General features: G+C 44.9%; 1 protein-coding gene across 4 annotated transcripts in view; it reads left to right on the top strand.

The window, feature by feature from the left end:
• LOC128837084 (USP6 N-terminal-like protein) overlaps positions 1 to 23,052 on the top strand; it is a 170,546-nt gene extending 147,494 nt beyond the window's left edge. For all 4 annotated transcript variants that reach the window (XM_054027927.1, XM_054027929.1, XM_054027930.1 and 1 more), the window contains 8 exons: positions 3,094 to 3,203; positions 4,432 to 4,480; positions 6,987 to 7,107; positions 8,420 to 8,514; positions 11,711 to 11,776; positions 14,076 to 14,175; positions 16,488 to 16,640; positions 18,824 to 23,052. In XM_054027927.1, coding sequence (XP_053883902.1) covers positions 3,094 to 3,203; positions 4,432 to 4,480; positions 6,987 to 7,107; positions 8,420 to 8,514; positions 11,711 to 11,776; positions 14,076 to 14,175; positions 16,488 to 16,640; positions 18,824 to 20,520 — 2,391 coding nt within the window. In that variant the 3' untranslated portion in view covers positions 20,521 to 23,052. The remainder of the gene's footprint in view (positions 1 to 3,093; positions 3,204 to 4,431; positions 4,481 to 6,986; positions 7,108 to 8,419; positions 8,515 to 11,710; positions 11,777 to 14,075; positions 14,176 to 16,487; positions 16,641 to 18,823) is intronic.
• Positions 23,053 to 23,529: the final 477 nt, after the last annotated feature.

The raw sequence follows: 23,529 nt of genomic DNA, 5'->3' as shown, positions 1-23,529 counted from the left end.
CTGTACCATGGGCAGCTCTGTTCACTGAGCACAGGGTGCTCCTTAGACCAGGCGCCGTCTCTGGGCAAGTGCATTCAGCTCGTAATTATACATGAGTGGGTGTGAAAGGGGGTTTGTTTTAGCAGGTCAGAATCATTGCTAGGGGTGGCTCTGGAGTCGGCTCTTAGTTCCTTTTGTGGCCTCTTAAGGGACTCCCCAGTCAGTGGAGATTGAAATGTTTTTTTGTGCTAATAGGAAACATTGATTACATTGGAGTTACTTTGTTCCTTTAGCGAGTGAGCTACCTGCAGGAGGTTAATAAACTTGAACCAAAGTGCCCTAGTGTACGTAGTAAGGGTGTCTCATGTAGCCTGCTTCCTTGTAACATGTAAGAAGCCATAGGGTGCAAGAAAGGATATTTGTAGTATTAATGCTAGAAAACTAAACTACTTCTAAGTGTCACATTTTACTGCTCCCTTCCCTTCATTCTCCCTTAGCTTGTACAGGCAATAACTCTGTATGGGCCCTAGTTTCAGTGTCTCCTTCACAAACCCAGTGACAAGTTCAGAGTTAATGCGACTGCTACAAGCCCCAATATGTAAAGGTCACAATCGCCTCTGAGCATTTTCTGTGGAGGATGGAAAACCCACATGCTATTCAGCCAGTGCCTGAGTTGCTGTTAGGCAAATCAGGGCTGCTAGTCAGTTATGAATCTGAAGCAAGCTCTGGGTGTGATGGGCTCTTCTAGCCAAAACTCAAATTGATGTGTCAGCTTTAGGGGAAATGGCAACCTACGGATACTGTAAATTGGATCCACAAACATCTTTAAAGCAGTGGTTCCCTACCATCCGTCTGTGTATCTATTACTGATACTCAAGGCTTCCCGCCTGTAGGTTAACGAGGAGCCTCGTGCTGGGTTCCAGTGTGGCATCATTGTTCAGTCGTGTGCACTCTAACCTGCAGTTACATCCCAGGCTGCTCCAAAACTCGGTGGCAGAACATTTCATTCACTAAATAGTCTCAGGGGCTTAAAGAACAAAAGGACAATTATGTGGTTGCCAGTGGTATCTAAGGGATATAAATGAGTTCAGATGCTTATCTACAGCATGGTGATTCTTACTTGCATGCGCACACTTAAACTGAGTGCCACCTTTGGGGCTGGTAAGTAATTCTTCCGTGGGGCATGTTTGTTAAGGGCTGGAGGGGTTTTTGCCTTGAGCAAGGATCCTGTATTAGGGTGAGGTGAGCATATAGTAGTGATTTGATTTCCTTCAAATATGATGGGCTCTGAGCATTAGCAGGCATCAATCCTTTTAGTCAATGCCATCTTTCTTTTCAGTGAATGTGGCTTAGAAAATAAGCCAGCAAATCTCTTTGCAAAGAGGAACTCTTGCTATGTATTTAACTTTTATTCCTAACTGTACCAGTTTACTAGTCTTGGCCCCATCCCTAGTGGACAAGCCAGAACCCCTCTTCAAGGCTCAGTGTAATCTCTACTCAAAAAAAGCCCCAGGAGGGGTTAATAGGCTTAAGATGGTTTTGTTTCTCTGGGGAGGAGGGAAATTGTAATTAGCAATCAAACCATAAAAATTTGCACTGCACAGCATCTAGGCTAAGAATACCTAGGGGTTTTTGCTATTGGTCTATGAGCTATGTATGAATATGTATTATTTTTCTAAGCACGAACAGCCATCTCGGTGCTTTACGAGACAAAATATAACACGATCTCTCCCCTGAAGAGCTTCATAGGCAACCATCGATCCACTGGATCATGGTGTACGCGTCAGAGATCGGAGTAGAAACAATCCATTCTAAAAACCTACTGACGTAGTCCCTTGATAATGTCAAAGTTAGATTCAGGACTCACAATTTGTTAGACCACTCTGTTTATTACCACAGCACTCTGCTAATACACTCAGATAATGTGAGCACCATGCAAGACCCACACTACCTTATTTTATACAGATAAAAAGGGCGCGAACTTAACAAGAGGACAAAGAAAGCAGAACTGACAAGTTTACCTGAGGCTAGACATACATATTCAATTTCCTTACTAACTTTTACAGATCTCTGGTTAATGTTCCACCATTAGCTTAAATGGACTCATTGTTTATGCCTTAATGTTTCTTTTCCTGACACCTGTATTTCAACATTCCTTATTTCTGCTTAAAGGTACATACAGCATTTCTTTATTCCATTCTACTTTTACAATATAATTCATTCTACTTTCACGATAGAAATCTTTAATGTTTGGGAGCTCAGATTTGGCATTGGTGGTAGTGGTAGGGGCTTTATTCTAGATTTCAGTGATGAGTGTGCCGCTTAATCTTTTCTCTGGGATAATTCAATAATAAAGAAACCTTTAAAGGAAAGTAGTGCACAAGCCTCGCTGCACTGCCCGTGCACATTAGGTGGGATTTATTTAATAGAAATTCCTATGAACAACACTTCAGGGTGTACCTGATTGTGTCCCTCTGCACAGATTAGCACATTTTCTATATGTTTCTGGTGTGCTCCTGAACAGAAATGAGAACAGTGTCTGCATGTACCTGGCACATATGACGGCACTGAGAGGGTTAAGTGGCTTCAGACTCATTGCTCTCAATGGCAAACTAACAGGCAGAAGATGTCTCTCCTCCGTGTCTGCTAGACAGGTCCACATTCCCACTTCCACACTTTTTCCATAATAACGGAATCAGAAATGGAGGGACCAGACCATGTTAAAATCTCAGCTTCTTGATTTCACTTAGGCAGCATTTCAGGTTCATTCATTTCAGACAGTTACGAGAGAAGTATCATTGAGAAAGACCTATGGAAATGTTCCTGAGGGTTTTTTCCCTTTCTCCCAGCCTCATAAAAATGCTGGGGAGGAAGCGAGACTAGCAATCCATAGACAGGCTGCATTTTTGTGCTCACTCTCCAAGTCTGCATGTATTTCTCTCATTCTGTTGTTGCTTTGTTATCGTTAAATACCGAAGAGTTACAGGCAGGCTGATGGTTCTGAGCTCCCTCTCTGGAATGAAGAGGTCTCTTCTCTTGAAATGTTCTATATCTAGAGGTGATATATATGGCTGTTTAATGGTTTTCCTTTCTCTGTCCCTTACTTCCATCCAGAAAATGAAAGAACAAGCCAAGAGCTTCTCATCAGAAATCAAGCAGATAGACTTAGATGTCAACCGCACCTTTCGAAACCACATCATGTTCCGGGATCGCTATGGAGTTAAGTGAGTATTGGATACATGGTTCCAAACTGTCCATAATTGGGAATCTGTTTTATTCTCTGTCCGATCCCTTGACTGACCATCACAAAGGTATCAGTTTGATAGCCCCAGGGGCTGAAGTGCAAGCTTCCTAACAGGTACCACACGTTCAGCAGCATGGTCCCTCTGTCAGCACACCTCTGACTTGGACGGGCCATGTCTAGTGGTGACAGGGCTGCTTGGTCTCCATGCCCAGTCAGTGCCTCTTCTTCTGTGATTGCTAGTCCTTAGCTAGGAGGCTCCAGGCTGCAATGCAGAACCTAAAGAAACCAGGGAGTTAAAGTGGGGGGAAAATGGATACTTCTTCAGGGCTCCAGCAAGGATACAGGGCTCCCCTGCCTCCCAAAGGGGAAAAGAAATAGCTGCATTCATGGAAGGAAAATATAAACCTTTGGTAGGTGCAGTCACTGAAGTTGCTACACAGCAACTGATGCACTGGCATTTTACATATCTGTCCGCTACTTGTTAAGCTTAAACTGGGTGAGTTACCTCACCCATCTGGTCTCTCTAATATCCTGGGACCGACCCGGCTACAATACTGAATAATCTACTTATTGACACACACACACACACACATTCCTGCCTGGTTGCACGGAACAATATTTGTGCTGTTTCTGAGGCAGTTATGCAGGAACACTGACAACATTAAGGAGTGACATTTTCCACACATTTGGCTGAGGCTGGGAGTGAAGGGATTTTAGCTGTAGAGCACCCACTAGTGTTGATGGGAGTCATATTGCTAAGCCTCTACTAGTTGCACTGTATATTTATACCCTAGTTCTTCTTTAGCCAACACTGAAGGTGAGAGAGGAAATATCTCATAATAAATCAAGATGGTAGTGTTTTTCTGAGTTTTATAGCCTAACTGGACTGCTTAAAAAAATGGATAGGAGAGTGCTGAAGACTATATATTTGTGCATGTCTTCTTAATAGAGCTGTTGGTTTGATGGCATAGTTTAGCCCTGTTTCGTTGTTCTGGTGGTATTCCTCCATTGGGGAAAGAGAGGCAAGCCCTGTTGCCATAAGAGGTGTAATGTGTACCTGATGTAATTCTCTGAGTTTTGCATTGTTTCAGCAGAGGAACTTGCAGAAGCTACGGTAAAATGCACCTTTGCTTTTTGTGAAATACTTGTTGAAGTGCAAGATTAGCTCCTCAGACTATCAAATCTTAATGTCCTCTCTTTCTACCTAGGCAGCAAGCGTTGTTCCATGTCCTTTCAGCATACTCTGTTTACAACACGGTAAGTAGATCCAGCTAAAAGTGAGCACTCCTGAGTTGACCTCTTTCTTGACTTGCACAGTTCATCTTCCATCAAATGTTTAATTGGAAGGCCAGATGATTGTATACAGAGCTCCAATGATGCATCTTTGACAGTAAACATGGAGGAAAACCAAGTTAGTTATCTTCAGAAGCCACATATACAGTATGTCGTGGTTTCTTCAAACAGCGGTTTTATTCCCATGCATAATTCCAACTGCCTGTGATATCCTGAAGGTTTGATTGGGATGGAGCTTAACACAGGAAGATAAATTGCTCTTTACCATAATCTTTTTTTTTTTCTTCCCCTGAACAATTATCCTGGGAGTCTGGCCTACTGTCCAAAGAGAGTATCTATCTGTTTTTTCTCGTGATTTCTATCCCTGTGTTTAGTGGTATCCTCATGGTTGAAGACCGTAACTTCTTACAGTGTGTTAATCATTTTCAGCTGACGGGTTTAGAGGACAGTATGTGTAAATGAACTACAGAATTTAACTGTCTCCATCTGCCAGTGGAGGACAGTTAACCCAGAAGATCTAGATTGGCATAGTGGACTTGTAGACAAAAAACAATGTCATTCCCCTATCCCAAGCATACTTAGGGGACTGCTGAATTTCCCTTTGTATTTTTAGGATTGGCATGTTGACTGGAACCCCAAATAGCATCTGAGCAATACACTGTTTATCATCCTATACAGTATTTCCTGAAATAGCTGTAACATTATTTGTGACTGAATTTTTGTAGTTCAGGTTCACGTTTCCTTAGCTCCCACAGCATAAAAAATGAGATTCGAGGCATTGAACTAGTGGGTATATCCCCGTGTTACAGACCCATCAGGCAATTTGGCACGAAGAGCACTCTCTGCTCATAAAGATACAGTAGAGTACAGTAGGGTTTTCATTTTCTGGGTGTCTTGGGACCAGCCCTGGGATAGCAAAGCAGAGTTTTGTAAACCAAGTATAAGCCTACTTATGTAGTGAGAATTTCTGTAGTGACAACATGGATTGTCCTTGGACACTAAAATGCATCAAATTCATCCCAACTAAACTTTTTCATCTCTAGGTCACTGGTGCCAATTCAGGCAGCTAGTGACTGGAAGTTGTAACATTTGATGATGTGCAGAGGGCTATGTGAAATGAACTTAGCACTCTCTCTGTTCAGTTCCCAAAGGCAAGTGTCCATCTCTCTCCCACACATGATTGGCAGCCTGGCTAGTTTTCTCAGCAAAGATACCATGGAGCCTGATCTACCCTCTCACCTCTCAAGGTAGACTTTCTAGGTCTAAGCTAGAGGAGGCATGGGGAAACTGCTGCTGCTTTACTTGCTGTGGAACCTGGGCTATGGATGAATAGGAGACTTCAGTCTCCATAGATGTTAAGCTGACACTAAGGACTTGGTGCAGAATCCACTGATATCAAGTGGTGTCCTAAATGATTGACTGTTTGATCTAATAGAGATCCGGCATAGAAGTTCACAAGGAGCTATCTAGCAATTAAATGATAGACTTGAGGGAGAGATTTTTTCAAAGGCCCAAGTAGCAGTTAGGCTTCTAAGTCCTATTGAAAATCACTGGCTGTTAGTCCTTGGCCTCTTCCTAGTCATTCTTAGACATAGCTGCTGCAATCATGAGTTTAACCACAGTATGGACAGAGCCAGAGACTGAATAGCAGCTGATGTTCAAGTCCATGGGGCTGGCTTAGTTGAACAGTAGAAGCATAATGTAGTATCCTATGGGAGCTGTGAATCTGAGAATAAAGAGAGTAAAAACAGCCCTTGAACAGTGGGAAGGGAATGCACAGGTGGGATTTTCAGAAGCACCTAAGTGACTGAGGTGCACAAGCCCCATTGAAAGTCAGTGGGATTTGTTCTCCTGGATCACTCAGGTTGCTTTTGAAAACCCTATCCCTAGAGCAGTGGCTTTCAACCTGTAGTCCTGGGGATCCGCATATGGTGTTTAAAGGAGTCCGCAAAAGGTGACTTGTGAAAATAAAGTTTCAGATCCCAGAAAAGGCATTCCGTTTGTCTGGTCAAACAAACGTATGTGAAAACTCCCACCTGCAGGTCAAAACCCAGAAGTGTTGTCATTACCATAGAAGCCCATAGTTTAGCGCCCTTTCTCACGCTGCATCAAATGCTGTGCCAAGCATGTGCAACATTTATAGTTGAATTCTGTTCACTTAATTTTCAGTCTAAGACTTCTATGGCAGGGGTTTGCAAACCACAGGTTGAATTTCCAAAGGGGTCCTCACCTCCATTTGAAAATTTTTAGGGATCTGCAAATGAAAAAAGATTGAAAACCACTGCCTGAGAGTGTATCTTTAGAGACACAGGTATCCTTACCTGTTGAAAGTACTGACATCTAGATGTTTTTAAACAAAGCTGTGCACTCGCCTAATGAAAATGGTGGAAGTCACGTGTACCTGTGCACAGCCCAATATGTTTAAGAATTAGTGTCATGTAAACATGTATGTGCTGCTTGTCCCTTCCAGGAAGTGAGCTACTGCCAAGGGATGAGTCAGATTGCTGCCATCCTGCTGATGTATTTAAATGAAGAGGATGCCTTTTGGGCACTGGCACAACTACTGACCAATCAGAGACATGCAATGCATGGTAAGCCTTAGCAGAAAAGCAGAACTGCAACCATTCCTGTAGACTTCACATGGTGGTTGATTAGTCTTCATGCTGCTGCTTCTTTGGTCAGCAAGAGGAAATCAGCAGTCAGATGTGTACTCCACCCACTTCCGGCTCTTGTCCCCTGGTTGTCTGAAACATGTTTAAAGGCTTTATTATGTATAAAATGATCGAAGTATGGAGCCAGATTTGGCCCTTGCATGCTGACTAGTTTATAATTGAAAAACTTGGGGTTTATCTGCACTGAACTTTCTTGATGCAAGGTAATTAACACATTTGTAAAAGCTAGTGTGTTCCAGCATACAAACATTTCATGACAATCAGTTAACTCTAGGTTTAAAAATAATGTCTAGTGTAGACTTACCCGTAGGAACCATACATAGTGGGCTGCTTTAAACACACTATAGAATACATTCCCAGACATTTGTCCAGACATGTTCTGGGAAATGTGGTGTACTATTTTACACCAACCACAGTAAAGCTCCTTTCATTTTATTCTGATTTTTAAACTGAAGAAGTGGGGAGGTTTTAAGTCTCTGTGCAGAGATTTTTTTTAATAAGAAGGGTGGTTTGTGTAATTTAATAGCTACAGAAGATCATAGTGAGGGACCGTTGAAAGATGTTGCTCAAATGCTTCTTGCTTTTATTTATACTGTCATAAAACCACCACATATTTTGCTTAAAAAAAAAAAAAGGCTCTTGGCATATAAGAAGCAGAGGGCATGCCCGGAAGATAGAACTACCCTCTAACTTTATTATAGTTTTCTTTAACATCTGGGTTAAAATGTGTCTGCCACTAAATTATAGTGATTATAAGCTCGTGTTGTGCTCCCATTGTATAGCACCTGTTTACCACTGTTGAAGTCTGTTCTAGACCAAGAGAGGTGATGTACTGCTGATCAGACCTTGTCATGCAAATAAAGGGCCTGATCCAAAGTCCATGGCAGCCTTTACGTTGTCTTCAGTGGGCTCTGGATCAGGCCCAGATTGTAATGGAGTGCTTAAGGTTTGACTGGTCTGCTGTGGAAGAGCAGTTTCAGAAGAACCAGCTTTGGATGCCAGAGTAGGGTATGTTGCAGAGTTTTAGACACAGCCCAAATAAAAGGGATAGAACCTAGGCCATGCAAGACAAAAGGCCATTAAGGCCTGATTTGTAGAGCATCCTCAGCTCCACTTGAGGTCAATGGGGGAACATGGATGTTCAGCATCTTGGAAAATCAGCCCCCCAGTCTACATCTGTCATTACTTTTAGGTTTGTCTCTAATTGCTTCTGTGTATTTTTCTTTTCAAGGGTTTTTCATTCCCGGGTTCCCAAAGCTGCAGAGATTTCAGGCCCATCATGAGCAGATTTTAAGCAAACTATTTCCGAAGCTGAAGAAGCACATGGTATCTTTTTGTCAACCATCTTCCCAGACTCATGTCATGTTTACGTTAATTGCTTTAATGTTAACTTGTTCTGTTAAATACACCTCTACCCTAATGTACAGCTAATCATACAACTGCTTCCGCCACTGAAGAGTTAGCTAAATACCTGTCTCATTTGTCTCCTAAATATTTCTGAAGTGAACAGTTCAGGTTTTGTGGCTGTCCACCAGCATTTGTGCGAGAGATTTTAAAATCTGGAGACTTTCCTAGAAAAGGCAGGAAAATTTATCCAGGGCATGTGTGAACAGAGTTATTTCATGCACTAACCGGGCATTGCTATGTCATGCTGGCCATAAAACCTGGAGGGTATTATCATCTTCTTGCATTACAGATGCTGGAAAGCCCAGAGCTTTCCCCTTACAGTTTGGCTCCATGATGCACATTTGTTTTCATTTAACATTCTCCCACGCCAGTCCTGCTGTATGGGGACGTTTCCTTCCTTCCAGCAGAGGGACACATTAGAACTGATGCAGTGTCATTCAGTTTGCTGGCTCAGCATCTCCAACTGTTTTTGTCTCCAGCAGATGGTACAATGCCATTTGTTGGCTGGAATAGCATCTGCAGTATGGGACTGAGACCTAGCAACTAGCCAGCTATTTTGTGACACTCACTCCTCCTTTTCTGCATGTGTTTCATATTTTGGGTACAGACGCTCCCCGACTTACACAAACGTTCCGTAACTCGAATTTTGCATAAGTTGGAAAAGTATGCCTGACGATTACGCCAAAAACAACCCTCCTATTTCTAGCTTACGGAACTTTTTCCATAAGTGCGGATTTGCATAAGTCGGGTTTGCTTAACCCCTGCATTCCTAGCGGGGCTTGGTGGCAATATCTCCAGGAAAAGCTGTTTATATTGTCGTCATCTGAAATAGCTTTTGCTTGGTGCTGCAGATGAGCCCACCTCTGCAGTAGAAATGTAACAGAGTAGGGCTAGTTTTTCATTTAATTACTGCTGTTGTGAGAGAGATGGTGGCGGGAGAAGGAATGCTGCATTCCAGCCAATAGGAACAAAAATACCTGCATTTGAGTGACTCCACGAGCTAGTAACCATATTTTCCTAAATGGAGAGCATGCTATGCCTCTGCAAAATGGGGTATGGAAAAGTACAGTCCTTTGCTGTTAGAAGAGGGGCCCATGTCCGTGCTTTGACAATACACCCCCCTGCTTAATATGATCATACCAGGTGCTATTGTTAATAAACTTTCTTGAGCTAATTCATGTTTGAACACTTAAGCCTGGTCTACACTGGGGGGGGGGGAGATCGATATAAGATACGCCACTTCAGCTACGCTATTCTCATAGCTGAAGTTGCGTATCTTAGATCGACTGAGATTGACTTACTTTGCGTCCTCGCAGTGTGGGATCGGTGGCCGCCACTCCCCCGTCGACTCCGCTTCTGCCTCTTGCCCTGGTGGAGTTCCGGAGTTGACGGGGAGTGCATTCGGGGATCGATGTATCGCATCTAGATGAGACGCGATACATCGATCCCCAATAAATCGATCACTACCCATCAATCCGGCGGGTAGTGTAGACATACCCTTAGTAGTAAGATTTATATCCTTGTTTCTGGCTGATCTGTCCAGTTAAATAATATCTAACCGTTTGGAAAGTGAAGGTAACAGAGTGGAGGTGGAAGCTGAAGAGACTCTGGACAGATACAGGGAGTTTCTTGCTTGGCAAAAAGAGTTTGCTGGAAAAGAGAAGGTAGCTGGCACCCCTAGAATCCCAGCTGGACTGGTGGTGAGTGTAGCTGACGGGGGGATGGGGGGGGGGAGTTTTAGAGGTGTTCCCCCTCCCCCCCTTGTTTCTGGTGCTCCTCCTTCAGTTTCTCTTTTCTGATACCACAGCAGTGCTCCTGTTTTCATACAGGTGCGTGTGTTGCACATCATCCCTCCAGTGAGGCACACACTGCAATTTTTCACCTAGCACCAGAGTGAGGGGGAAGCAGAAGGAGAGCAGGCTTGAAACTAGTGATAGCAAATGTCCAAAAGGCCCATTTAGAGAAGGATCCAAAAATTCACATAGCCATGAACACACCTGTCTGTGTGCCATTGCCCTCTACTAGATAGTGTCCAACCTGCTCAAGCATGTGGGAACTTGTCTCCTAGTGCCTGCAGACCACACAGGCAATGAACCAGTACAACTAGTTAAGTGTCTCCTTTAGCTCAGCAAGTAAGGGCTTGTTTGGTGCTTGTTATGTGAATGTGGTGTAACAAACAATTTTGTCTGTAAGCATGTCTAGAATTATTATAGGATGCTTCTCTTCTTGCCTATGTCAGGTGAGCATTGTGAGGCTTGATTGTTTGAATCACAGAACCACAGGGTTAGAAGGGGCCTCAAGGGTCAACTAGTCAAATCCCCTGCCAAGCTGCAGGGTTTGTTGTGTCTAAACCATCCAAGACAGGTGGCTGTCCAGCCTCCTTTTGAAAACCACCAGTGAAGGAGCTTCCACAACCTCCCAAGGGGTCTGTTCCATTGCCCTGCTATTCTTACAGTTAGGAAGTTTTTCTGGAGATTTAATCTAAATCTGCTATGCTGTAGGTTGAACCCATTGCCTCTTGTCCTGCCCTCTGCGGCAAAAGAGAACAACTTTTCTCCATCTTTTTTTTTTTTTTATGGCAGCCTTTCAAGTATCAGAAGACCGCTATCATGTTCCCCCTCTTCTCTTTTCCAAACTAAACATACCCAGTTCCTTCAGCCTTTGCTCATAGCACTTTGAGATCCTTGAATGGAAGAGGTGTAAAAACAATGTTATTAATCGGACTCATTTGTGTTTCTGTTGCCTGAACTTTTTTTGCAGACCTCTCTTGTCTGGAAATTGGGCCAGAAAACCCTCTAGCACAAATGTCTTTTCTGTGGCATGTTGGCACTTGTATGGGGCTAAGTATATCTGGAGCAGCTGAAACCAGGGGTACAAATGTAACTACGGTGAGGCTCAGGTTCATGCAAGGGTTTGGGTTGGTCTTACTGTCATTTAAGTAGGGACAGGAGACACAGTTCAGATGAGATGACGCTTCATAGACCCATCCGGAGCCTGACAAACCATTTCCAGGACCTCGGCCAGAAATCAGTATTAAAAAAACATGAGATTTACACAAGGCTCCAGCAGCCAGTCCAGTGAAGTAAACATCTCTTTGCTTGCTGTCTCATTCTAGGACAAGGAGCAGATGACAACGGGGATTTACACAACCAAGTGGTTCCTGCAGTGCTTCATTGACCGGGTGAGAGCTGTTCCTGGAGAGCTTTTACTTGGCAACCTGGATCCAGAGTTGATTTTCTCTAGTGCATCTGGGAATTTTTACATATTTTTCTAATAAGATTCTATGAATATTTTAGAGGCCAAGATATTTTGCATATTTTCATAAAGCATATACCCGGCAGGAGATAGGCTTAAAATAACTGCATGCCACTCAGACGGTCACACCATGAATAATAGATGGAAAGATGGTTTTAGGGCAAAAGTATAGGCGTGGGAGTCAGATTTTTATTTTCCTTGGCTCTGCAACAAATCTGCTAAATCACTTACCCTCACTGAGCATCCCCAGCTTTATAAAGAAGATAATACCTACCTGAGTAGAGTGAGTTCATTACACTTGTAAAGGACTTTGAGATCTTTGGATTGAAGGCAGTATAGTATAGTCATGTAAAGTTCATATACTCTGAATTAAATTAACTGCTGTGGCCAAAATTTTTAAACTTCAGCAAATAAATGTAGGCTCATGAGTCCATAATTAGATATCACAACAGAAATGGCCCAATTGTCTAAGTTGTTAAGCCACCTGCAGTTCTCACTGACTTCACTGGGAAATGAGGTTGCTCAACACCTCTGACAGTCAAGCCACTTCTGTTTAAATTGGTCTGGCTGCTGGCATAGAGCAGCTGCCAATGGCCCCTACAAGATATTCCAGCAGGCAGGAATCAAATGTGTAAGGGAGCCTGCTCCACTTCTTTTCTCCAACCACACTTCTATGGTCATAGCCGCAGGGAGCGGCAAAGGAGCCACTTCAGTGGCTGTGTGCCACAAAAGATTCCCCTACACTGGTGGAATTCCCACACTGCTGGCTTGAGGGCAGCTTTGTGCCACCAGAGCAGTGCAAAGCTGCCTTAATATACTAGACAGGCCTCAGGATCATCCAATTAAACAGGCCCTGGTCTGTTCTGCTGATTCTCATGTCCAGCCTTGAAAATAGCAAAGCTTTCACATACTTGCAAAACTAAATATAGTAACGACTTTTCAAGGTAGGGAATCCATTTTCAAGTTGGCTTAGATTGAATTTTTTTCACCTTACGGTCCCAAAGAAGGAACGTTGTATCTGTCTTAACTGCAACTCTCTGGCCAGCCAAGCATGTGAACAATTGTTTTAAAACCAGAATTGTAGCTCATAATACACGCATAACCCTAAATCGGTCCTGAAAACAAAGCATCTCTCTGTGCTATGTTGGGGTGTTAATTGGAAGGTTTATGGCACATTCTATGCACTGGCGTTCCTGAGCAGATCAATCCAGCTAGAATAGCCCTGGGGCAAAATACCCATGCCATCTGTTACAGATCGTGTCCGATTCCCCTTGCTGGCAGACCACCACAGTGCTGGGACGGGAATCCAGCATCTGGATCCCCTGGTGTTTTAAGCCTCAAGTCTGAACAGATTCCAGGCACTGCCCCAGTCTTGGGGTCCCTTGATGCTCTTTGAGTGCAGACCCTCTGCCTAGCACCATACAACCCGGAGAGCTGCAACCAGGCAGCCCTGCTCCCTAACCCTCGGAACCAGTGCTGACTCCTCAGACTGCCCCTGTCATTTAAACGCAACCACTCCCAGAATCCCACCAAAGGGGTGAGCCTTCAGAGATCCAATTTAACTCACAGGCCCCATGGTAGTTGTAGCATATAACACACACTGCACAGAGTTCTACGGTGCTGTTGCTCTTTACTAAATTGCATGAGAAATACACAGATCCATACAAAATAATACATCCTACGTGCATTTCCTCTCACTCTAGCTCACACTGTGTGTTCATGTAGGTGGGATCTCCCCTGCTTTGCCTCACCCAGCTCCCAAAGCAGCTTCACTCCTCTTCAGCTGGTGAAAAATGGCTAAAGAGAGCGAGCAAATAGACCAGCTTCTGCCCTTTATCACCTTCCTGTCTCCTACATCAGGTGACTCCCTGGTCAGCCTCAATAGGGGACCACAGTGTGTTATGGGTAACTTTGTTGCTAGGTGAGCTCTCCCCTGATAAATCCCTTCTCCTGGTCGGGAGGCAGTCTGTTGTTTAGTGCTGTTCCATGTCAAGTAATGTTAAGTCAGTGACCCTCTTTTGTTAGCCCTTTGTCACCCGCCTTTAGAATTTCGATCCAGCATAAAGGCAAAAGCACAGAGAGAAGCCAACGAGCCTCAGATGAAATTGGCAGATTAGTATAGATACTTACAGGGAAAGGGTTCATAATCTCACCCAGAATCAATATGTTTTACAGGCAGATTCCCCAAATCATCACATCATCTAACCTGCTTCTTTTGTAAACAGACTCCCTTCACGCTCACCTTGCGGTTGTGGGATATCTACATCCTGGAAGGAGAACGGGTTCTGACAGCTATGGCGTACACCATCCTGAAGCTGCACAAAAGTAAGCGGCTCAGCAGACTTGCTCGATTTCCCCATTCAGCCGGGATGATCCTATCATTAGAGCCTGGGGTTTAGATTTAACCTCCTTAGTCAGGAAGGGCTTAGGGAGAGACAAGCCCAGCATTGGTTTGAAAGTTTTTCTTTTACTTTAATTGGACCAAGATACAGATCTAACCAAAATGGATGCAGCTCCTGAAGCTGTGTCCATTTACACCATGTCTGAAGTTAGCCCACAGTTGGCCGTTTGGCTTTTTTCTCTGTATCGTTGGATTTACACATGTATGATATCATGCAACCCCTACTGGGCATTACAGACTGGTGCCGTTTCAGGCCTCACCCGGATTTCAGAGAAAGCAAATTACTACACATAGTCCCGTGTTTGACTCTTAACGCCAGAGGGGAACTATGCCTTTGCCCTCAAAAAAGGCATATTGGCCTTTTCACATCTACTCCCCAAGGGCCAAATCCCACCTGCTCAGTATACTGAGGGAGAGAAGAGAGATTACTCAGGGCATCCTCTGCTGCAGGACTTCCATCAGCCACTGGGAAATTCCCATCAGTGGACCAGGGCAGTATGTCCTATAGGAGCTCTGCCTTGCTCAGCGCACATTGGCAGTGGAGATGAATGCTTTGTGGTTGATTGCTTGGTTCTGTTAGCGCTAGGTGCTGTACATACACCAAAGAAGGCACAGTTCCTGCACTGAAACATCCAAAGTCTTAAAAAAAAAAAAAAAAAAAAAAAAAAAAAGTCCCCCACCATGCTGCAATCCTGGGCCCAATCTACAGAACTGTAAACATTGCAAAATGCGCTTTCTGACGCCATGTACGGTATTGTATACATGTATAACATGCTTTACAGAAAAACTATTTTGAGTGTTTTAGAGCACATTTGAAAATGTTAGTAGGACTATTTTGTTTTATTTGCATCTCTTCTTCTGCAAAGTAATGTTCCTTAGTCCAACTAAACAAGGCTCAGAGGAGAGAGCAATACAATAATGTATTTATAAAAATACTTCTAAAAATGACCTGAAATTGCTTTTATTTATATAAAAATGTCACTGCCTTACAGTTAGATATTTCAGGACTTCGTGGCCCTGCTGGTCTTATTGGAGAACTCAGCATCTCCTCTTTCCAGTGGTACAAGGCTCTCCTTTGTAGCCATACCAGTCACAGGACAGAGGGGTCAGCTCCTAAACCTGTCACTGGGCAGTAGTGAATATTGCTCATTGAAGGCTTTGGCCAGTGCATCTTTTTTAGAGGGAACAGGACAAATGCAGGGGTTTGAAGCTGCTCTGAGGTTTGGAATGTTTGAATAAAGCCTGAAGAGATGGATTAGTGGACGGAGTGCAGGTGTAATGGTCAAAAGTGCATGGTAACCATGCATCCATCCATCACATGGATACCATTAGTACATTAGCAGGGTAGGTGCATTTATAAGTGGGTGAGTGCTATTTATCTCCATCCATCCTAAACTTCATATAATTGTTTAAAAGTCTTACCAAGAAAGAAATCTTAGCGGTAGACCCAAGTGCACTGTGGAACTTTTTAGTGTGCAGTAGCAGGGTCCGCTCAGCCAGCTAGTGCATGGCAGGCACGCAGGGTAGATTTACACCTCCGCTTGCTGTGCACTAAGTCTCCATGTGGACTGGTTTGTGCATGTGAAGTAATGTATGTAAAGAAAAAGAGAGGAAGACTGGACAAATTAAGCCTTGATGAACAATGCAGTGGGACAGGTGGCTAATGGCAGTGGCTGCTCTCCATCACAGATGGCTGTGAAATCCTATATTAGATACGGGAAGAGTGTGAAGCACCAATTCTGAATGTCTGTGCTGAGCAACCTCAGGTTGCCCTATCCACCATTAATCTGTTGTGTCTGTAACATGCAGATTTACTCCCCCTAGAGGTGCAAAAGAAACATTCAGGAACAGTCAGACTCATTCTGTCACTGAACCAAGGCCCTGAACCTGGAAACATTTATGCACCTGCATAATCTTACTCATTCAGTGATCCCATTGAAGACCATGAGAACTACTCACCTGAGTAAAGTTACATGCAAACATAAATGTTTGCAGGATTGGGACTAGAGATCGACTTGAGAGAACCATAAATACCGGGCAGAAAAACACATGGAAAAAGGAAGCCATGCATTGTTTCTTCTGCCCCACATTGTAACTTAAATGTAAAACAAATGTCCTATACTGATAGTTAAAACTGCTGATCCAGTAGAAACACTGTCTGGATCTCTCTCTCTCTCTCTCTAATTGAGATACCATGTTGTTCTCATATTTTGCTGTGTTTTCTGCTGTCCACTAGAACGCTTACTGAAGATGTCCCTGGAGGACTTACGGGAATTCCTGCAGGAGAGAATTTCTGCTTCTCTGCATTATGAAGATGATATTATTATTGAACAATTGCAAACGTCCATGACTGAATTGCGCAAAATGAAATTTGACCTTCCGCCCCCAGGTAGGCAGAGCATGAAGGCAGCATTAATTTAAATTTTTCTACTGCAGCCCAGGGTAGGCCAAGCAGTTGAAATTAACTCCTTGGTGCCAGCACTAACCATATCTTTCAAGGCCAGAGCAATGCAATCTTTTCAGGATTCTTTTCTCTCTAAACCGCAGGAAAAGGCTAACTGCTGTGGCCTTCTGAATTGCAGAGGCAACTGTGTGACCCCGGTTCTCTGTTCTGTTTGAGATCTCTTGGGTGCAAAGATAGATTGAGTTGAGCAATGGTGGCTTTATGTCAACGTAGTAATCTGGGACCAGACAGCTCCTGGGCCAACAGCTCCTAGGGAGATACGTGGATTTTTCGGCAAAACTCAGCACCAGGCATGCTGAGCTCTTTTGAAAATCTGGCCCTATGTGCCGTTTGTCATTGATGTGATTTTTTTTTTTTTTTTTTTTTTTTTTTTTTAGCCCCAAGTTGTATCACTCTGCTCTTCCTGGGTATTTTGTTGTTGTTCTGATTTGCAGAGTCTTTGCACGTTTAAATTGAGCCAGATGTTGCAGCTGTGGTCTGCGAGCGTTGTTTTGGTTACACAGATTTTCTGGGTGTGTGAACTTCCCAGCCACTGGCACTTCACAGGGCAGGGAGGGGCAATGTTGTGTTTCACATAGTGCAGGGGTTGCCATGGTAATTGCCCTCTTTATGTTGTAGCATTGTATTCCCGGAGAGTGGTTAGATAGAGCCCCCTTAGCATAAATCCTTCATCATACACGAGATGGAACCTCAGTTGGCTATGGATCCTGCTGTAGAAACACTTATTGAAAAATAAATGAAACACTCATTAGAAACCTACAAAACCCCACCTGGGTAAGTACATGAATACAGCATAATTGCACTGAACTGTGAGTCTGCAGTTCTCTCTAAGTCTGCTGTGAGGAACTCTTGTGTAAGGCTGTAACTAGAGATTGGCTAAGGGGAACCAGGTTCTGCAACCTCAAATCAGGGTGGTTTGGAGCCAGTTTAACTTTTATCAGAACTCCCGTTTGGGACTATGTATAATCAGACTAATAAACCCTGATCAGCTGACAACACAAAACGCACATGGAAATGCTTTTCTTATATGGTAAGAGGGAATTAATTATTGAACGTGATCATTGATTGATATCAGTAAAGAACTTTGAGCTCCTCTGAGAAAAGATTGCAAAATTTAAGGTTGAGATTGTCACTTGCCATACATGCTTGTGCAGGGGAATAACAGAATATGGTAGCTTCCCCTCTGCTCTGCTTTACAGGCTACCCAGGTTGCTGGTGTGTGCATAGAGGAGGGGATGAGCTCTCTCTCCCTTCCCCCCCCGCCCCCCACACACACACAGAGGTAGGCAGGGGGAGGAGGTAGCAGCACCTGACAAGAAACTAGCACACATGAATTTCCCTGTGGAATACAGGGAGACCCAAGAAAGGCACCGTGATGGGTCACCATTCCTTTGCCTGGCTGCCTCTGGATGGGTGCAGATGCATGCTGACTCATGCATCTTGCCCTGTGTAAAGATTCAGTCTTGCCTGAAGGCTCACAACAAAGTTGCGAACAGCGAAGTATGTCCATTTTACAGCTAAACAGAGACCGAGGTTAAGTGACTTACTCAGAGCTGCACAATGAATAAAACCCAGGAGTCCTGACTCCCAGTGCCCACCTGCTTTGCTTTGCTTGTTTATACCGTAACAGTATCAGAAATGTCAAGTCTGGTGCATCCTGCTTTTGGGGGCTGACCTCAGGGGGGTGTCTTTTGTGAGCTCTACCACTGTAGGTGAAGGGGAAGGAGATGTGAATCTTTAACAAAGGCCTCCTTTATCCAGCTGGTTCATCACTGAAGTTAAAATAGGTGCTAACAATAACAATAAAATAAACCCATCAGCCTGGAGGTGTGGAAATCCTCTGGCTCAGATCTCTTCTCTCAACCGCTCAGGCTTTTCACTCCTGGGGAAGCACTGTGGTGGTCAGACTGATAGGGCACTGGAGACCTGCGTTCTGTTACCACTCTGCCACTGACCGGCTCTGTGACCTTGGGCCACTCAGTTCCCCTCTGTTTTCCTTTTGAAGGGCCGATGTTTGTTCGACATGATTCAGATCCCTCCCAATGGCCTGTCTTGCTGGATTTGTTAAAGCTTAATATGTGTGTTTTGTTTTTGTTTTTTTCTTATAGCAAAACCTGAAGAATTCCCTAAGAAACCATTGGGGCTGGAGCTTTCTCTAAATCTCGTGGCACTGAAACCCAGCATTGCAGCGAATGGCCAGAATAAGGCTGCCACTGACCTCGACCCTGACCGAGCTACAAAGCTGTCCCCTCCAAACAACAGCCCTGCTCATCTGAATGAAACTATTGGTAACGCAAACATGGCAATAAACGAGAGGCTCCCTCCTCTGCCGCAGGATGGGCCTCCCTCGCCGGCAGCAGCAACAGATGTGCATCAGCATCCATTTAAGGGCCACAAGCAATGCCAAGAGGAAAACCAGCATGGAGAAGAAAATCATGTGGAGTCACCAAAGAAAGTTGCTGGTGAAACCCCATCACAGGAGCTGTCTCCTCCAGAGGAGAATGAGGTTCAGGCCCTCCCGGAGAGCCAGGATGCACCACCAGTGAGCAGGGAGGCTGTCTCACAAGAGAGTCTTCAGACTCTCAGTGCAGGAAGTGGTAAAGAGGAACTGCAGGAACAGAGCCCCTCCCCTGCTGTAGGCAACACAAACCAGGCCATTCTCCACACAGCTCAGCTGCAGGCACCTCAGCAAGCACAACCCGAAGCGTCAGCCATGGACAACTCTGCAGGGGACATTGCCACCCAGAGCCACAATCCCCAAGTAGACCTGCCTGTCAATCACAATAATATATTAGCAGGTCAGGAGTTGCCAAACCAAACACCGTCTCTTCCTTCCCTTGCCGAACAAAGACCCTCAGACGCTTCTGTGCAAAACGTCTCGAGTCCTGAAGACACGAGTGCTACCAACTTCCCAGTGGATTTACTGACAGGGCTGCCTCCAGAGCAGCAGCACCAGCCTCCCGGTACAGACTCACACTCAGCACCAGAACAAAACCTTGCTTCTCCTTGCGACTTGTCAGAGAAAGTACAAGTGCCTGTCTTGTGGGTGGAGAAAGCCCTTGATACTCTCTCTCTCCCTCTGCAGGATGGTAGACGGCCTTCTAACGTATCTCAGTATGACAACATATCCGAGTTGGAGTACAGTGAGGATAACTCTTCTGGGCAGGTGCCCAGTATCGAGAAACTTAGCGGTGCAGTGCCACAGAACAAACCAGATTTAAAATCCTCGGTACCCAAGTCTGCATCTGTGGGTGAGATTGCAGATCTGGGGATGCACTCAGAAGGGAGCATAGACTCAGCACAGCAGACAGTAGGACTGGGCCACCCAGCCTTCAACTCGCTTCCTTGTCAGAGACTGTCTGGTGGCAGCGGCAGTGTGCCAGTCTTATCTATGCTTGACTCTGGGGCAGTTCAGCTGGCAGAGGGTCTGCACGACCGACACCTGTCGTCCCCGGCTTTACAGGGGCAGTCCACCCCCTATAAAATAGTTAAAACCACCACCCCACTTCACGTGGCTCATGCTACCGAGCAGGACTTCTTGAACCAAAAAAAAATGGCATTGCCTTTGCAAGAGGGCAGTCGTCATGTAGGTGCAGCCTTGACGGCAGCTGACGTAGGGGCAGAACTTGAGGTTGTGGCTGCCAACCAGTGTGCGCAGAAGTCATTAAATGCATTGAGAGAGCCACGTCCCTGTCTACCCCCAAAGCCAAAAATACCATCCAAGGTTGCCAAAGCCCATTCAGAGAACAGTTTCTATCCAGGCTGCCCTTCCACAATGCAAATGTCCAAGTCAGTGACATTTTAGCAGGGGTAGGGGCGAGGGGAAACAAATAATATAATTACATTGCCTGTCTATTCATGAGACATCCTTATAAAGGTTTGCAACTAAAAGACAACACAGCCCAGGGTAGAGATGACGGGAAATGATCCTGTGCTGAGCTGTGTTTGGTACGAATGCTTGGGGAGGCATGCAGGAGTTGGTACTGTGGCCAATAGACAATGTATTGGTGCCGGAGGTGGTTAAAAAGTCTGTGGGGTTTTTTTTCCGTGGACAAATCACAAAGTGCTTTCACCCCTGCTCACGTGCAGAGAAGAGGCAAAGCTGGTTAACGTGCTAAATATTTTGACTCTTTTTCTCCCATCATTTTTATAAACACAAGAGCTTGGTCTCATAAACCAGAGTTTAGTTTCTGTTAAGGTGGGAATAGATATGATGCAGAGGGTTTTGAGCCGTTCTTACAAACAGATAGAGAAGCTTTGGGGAGACAGAGGGGCCTTCTTTACAAATGAGCACTTGGTCCATGTGGCCAGTAGCATTTTTCCAATGGCCTTTGCAGCAATAGATATTTCCGAAGTCCTAATAGCCAGCAGTCCTTCAAACAAGGCTATTGAGTATTCTTACCAGGAAAGCCAGCCTTCCATAAAGTCTATGCAACATCCAGCTTTATTCCAGAAATCCCGGTGAGCACAGCTCACGTCCCGGGGGAAAGACTGTGCATCTTTTCACCTTGAGTGCAATGGGGCAGTGTCGTATGCCCATTCTTAGTTCTCTAGCTCTTTTCCATTTGCAGTGGGAGGTTTCCTGAAGGGAAGCTGAATGTTGTGTGCCGAAGCGTTCTGTTCTCGGTGGGGTTTGTTCTGGGCTGTAGCTAGGATTTATCAGAAAGCAAAGTTAACTTCTGATGCAAGCAGAAGGCAAGGTGGGAAAGGTGCGTGTGCCATGCTTCTCCACCAGCCTCCAGAAGGTTTGTGCTGATCCACTAAATGTTTGTTTGGATTCCTTGAGTTCTTCATGTGACAAGGATGGAAGGTCGAAGCAGAGCTACAATCAGTTTTCCAACCTGCCTATCTGATCTTGTCCTTTTCTCCGTGAAGCCAGGACAGTGAGCAGGCTCACTGCCTTAGGACTGACTGAAAGGAAAAGGAGGCCACTGCCTTGGTAAATGACCAATCAGTGTGTAGCGATGCTAATAAACACAGGATGTATTCTTATTTGAGCAATGGAGGCAGTGCCCTGGCTGGTCTTTTGCTTTAGCTAGCAAGCCATGAGAGCGTAATAGGATTTGATCGCTTCTCATCAAAATTTCAAAATCTACACTGGTCCCTGCTTTGAGCAATTGAAGTGTCAGTGTGGAAACCACATGGGAGTTAGAAAGGAAGGTGGGCAGAGTTCTGAAAACCTTGGCTCAGCTCCTCCTTGAAATAGTCTGGCTGTAAATCAACAGACTAAGATGCTGCCAAGAGAGAGAATCGTGGCACAAAGATTTCGAAGAAGTCGTCTTTCCTGTAAAGCTTAAAGCCTGTGGTCCAGAAATGCAAATGTTTTGCCCTTAGAGAATGAAGATTTCTTTAAAAGCAAGCTGACCGCTAATGGGGAAAGATTCTGTAATTGTGGGAAAATGCCAGTCCTGTTTTCTAGTTCAGGAGCCTGAATTACTGTAAGTACAGCATATAGAGCTCTAGGCATGGTTATTACATCCATGCTTTGTAATGGGGAACCTGATTCCACTTGATTCTGTAGAATTAACTATATGTGATGCCTCCTTCAACAGCTGAGGATGCTTTGAGATCATACTTGAAACAGGCCTATATATACATGTGTCCCCTGCACAATGGCAAAAGGCTCCCTTAGGGAGTAGAAGTATACTAAAAGCCTGGTCCAAAGCCCAATGAAGTCAATGGAAAGACTCCCATTGACTTTCGTGGGCTTTGGACCAGCTCCTAAACATGTATCCTAGGCCTGGTCTACCCTGGGGGGCGGGGGGAATCGACCTAAGATACACAACTTCAGCTACGAGAATAGCGTAGCTGAAGTCGATGTATCTTGGGTTGACTGCCGCCACTCTTCCATCAACTCTACTTCCGCCTCCTACTGCGGTGGAGTACAGGAGTCGACAGCAGAGCGATCGGGGATCGATTTATCACGTCTACACTAGACATGATAAATCGATCCCCGATGGATGGATTGCTATCCGCTGTGCCCCTAGAGATTAAAGCCATAAAGGACATTCAGATCATCTAGTCTGACCTATCGTGATCATTTCGCCCCTGAGCATGTGAGCAAGAACCAGCCAGCCAAGCAGATGAGAGAGAGAGAGAGAGAGAGAATGCTCGGTGCCATCTCAGAGCCCTGGCCCACCCTGTCCAGTGTCTCACCTCCAGCCATGGCCAATGCTTTAGGGGAAGGAGACCCAGAATACATTGGGGGGGGATTCCTTCCTGACCCCCTACAGGTGACCAGCTGTGTGTGGCGGTTCGATGTCGATGTAGCTGTCAGCTCTCTAAGGGAGCTCCCCATTTCTCTCAAGAGATGTTCTGAGCACAGCTCTGGCAGCTCCTGTTCTCCCACCAGCTTCCTCTTTGGCCTTGGGCAAGTCGCGTAACCTCTCTGCCTGTTCTCCCCATCTATGAAATGGGAGTAAGCATACTGACTGTCCTACCTCACAGGGGTGCTGTGGGGATTAGATGTAACGTTTGTAAAGCGCTCTGAGGAGAAGCGCTATATAAATGCTAAGTATTATGAGTCTCAGCCACCACAACTCATTTTCAATTGTAGTGAAAAGGTGCTTTAGTTGCTTTTATTTTAGTGGTCCTTTCCCAATAACTGTGCATAGTTTGGAGAGTAACATGTCTGAGTGTATTCTACCTGGGCAGTATTTCAGCAGGACGAGCAATATCCTTTAATTCAGAACCGTGTGTGTCCCCTTGAGCTCTAGAAGCCAGTGGGCAATGGAAATGTTAAAGTAGCTGCCATCTGCTGCTAGGCTTGGTTTCTGTATGCTGGGGTCTGTTCTCTCCTCCAGGCGCACATGTA

This window comes from Malaclemys terrapin, chromosome 4 (genome assembly GCF_027887155.1).
Source record: "Malaclemys terrapin pileata isolate rMalTer1 chromosome 4, rMalTer1.hap1, whole genome shotgun sequence".
Taxonomy (NCBI): domain Eukaryota; kingdom Metazoa; phylum Chordata; order Testudines; family Emydidae; genus Malaclemys; species Malaclemys terrapin.
This window is presented reverse-complemented; position numbering and strand designations above follow the sequence as displayed.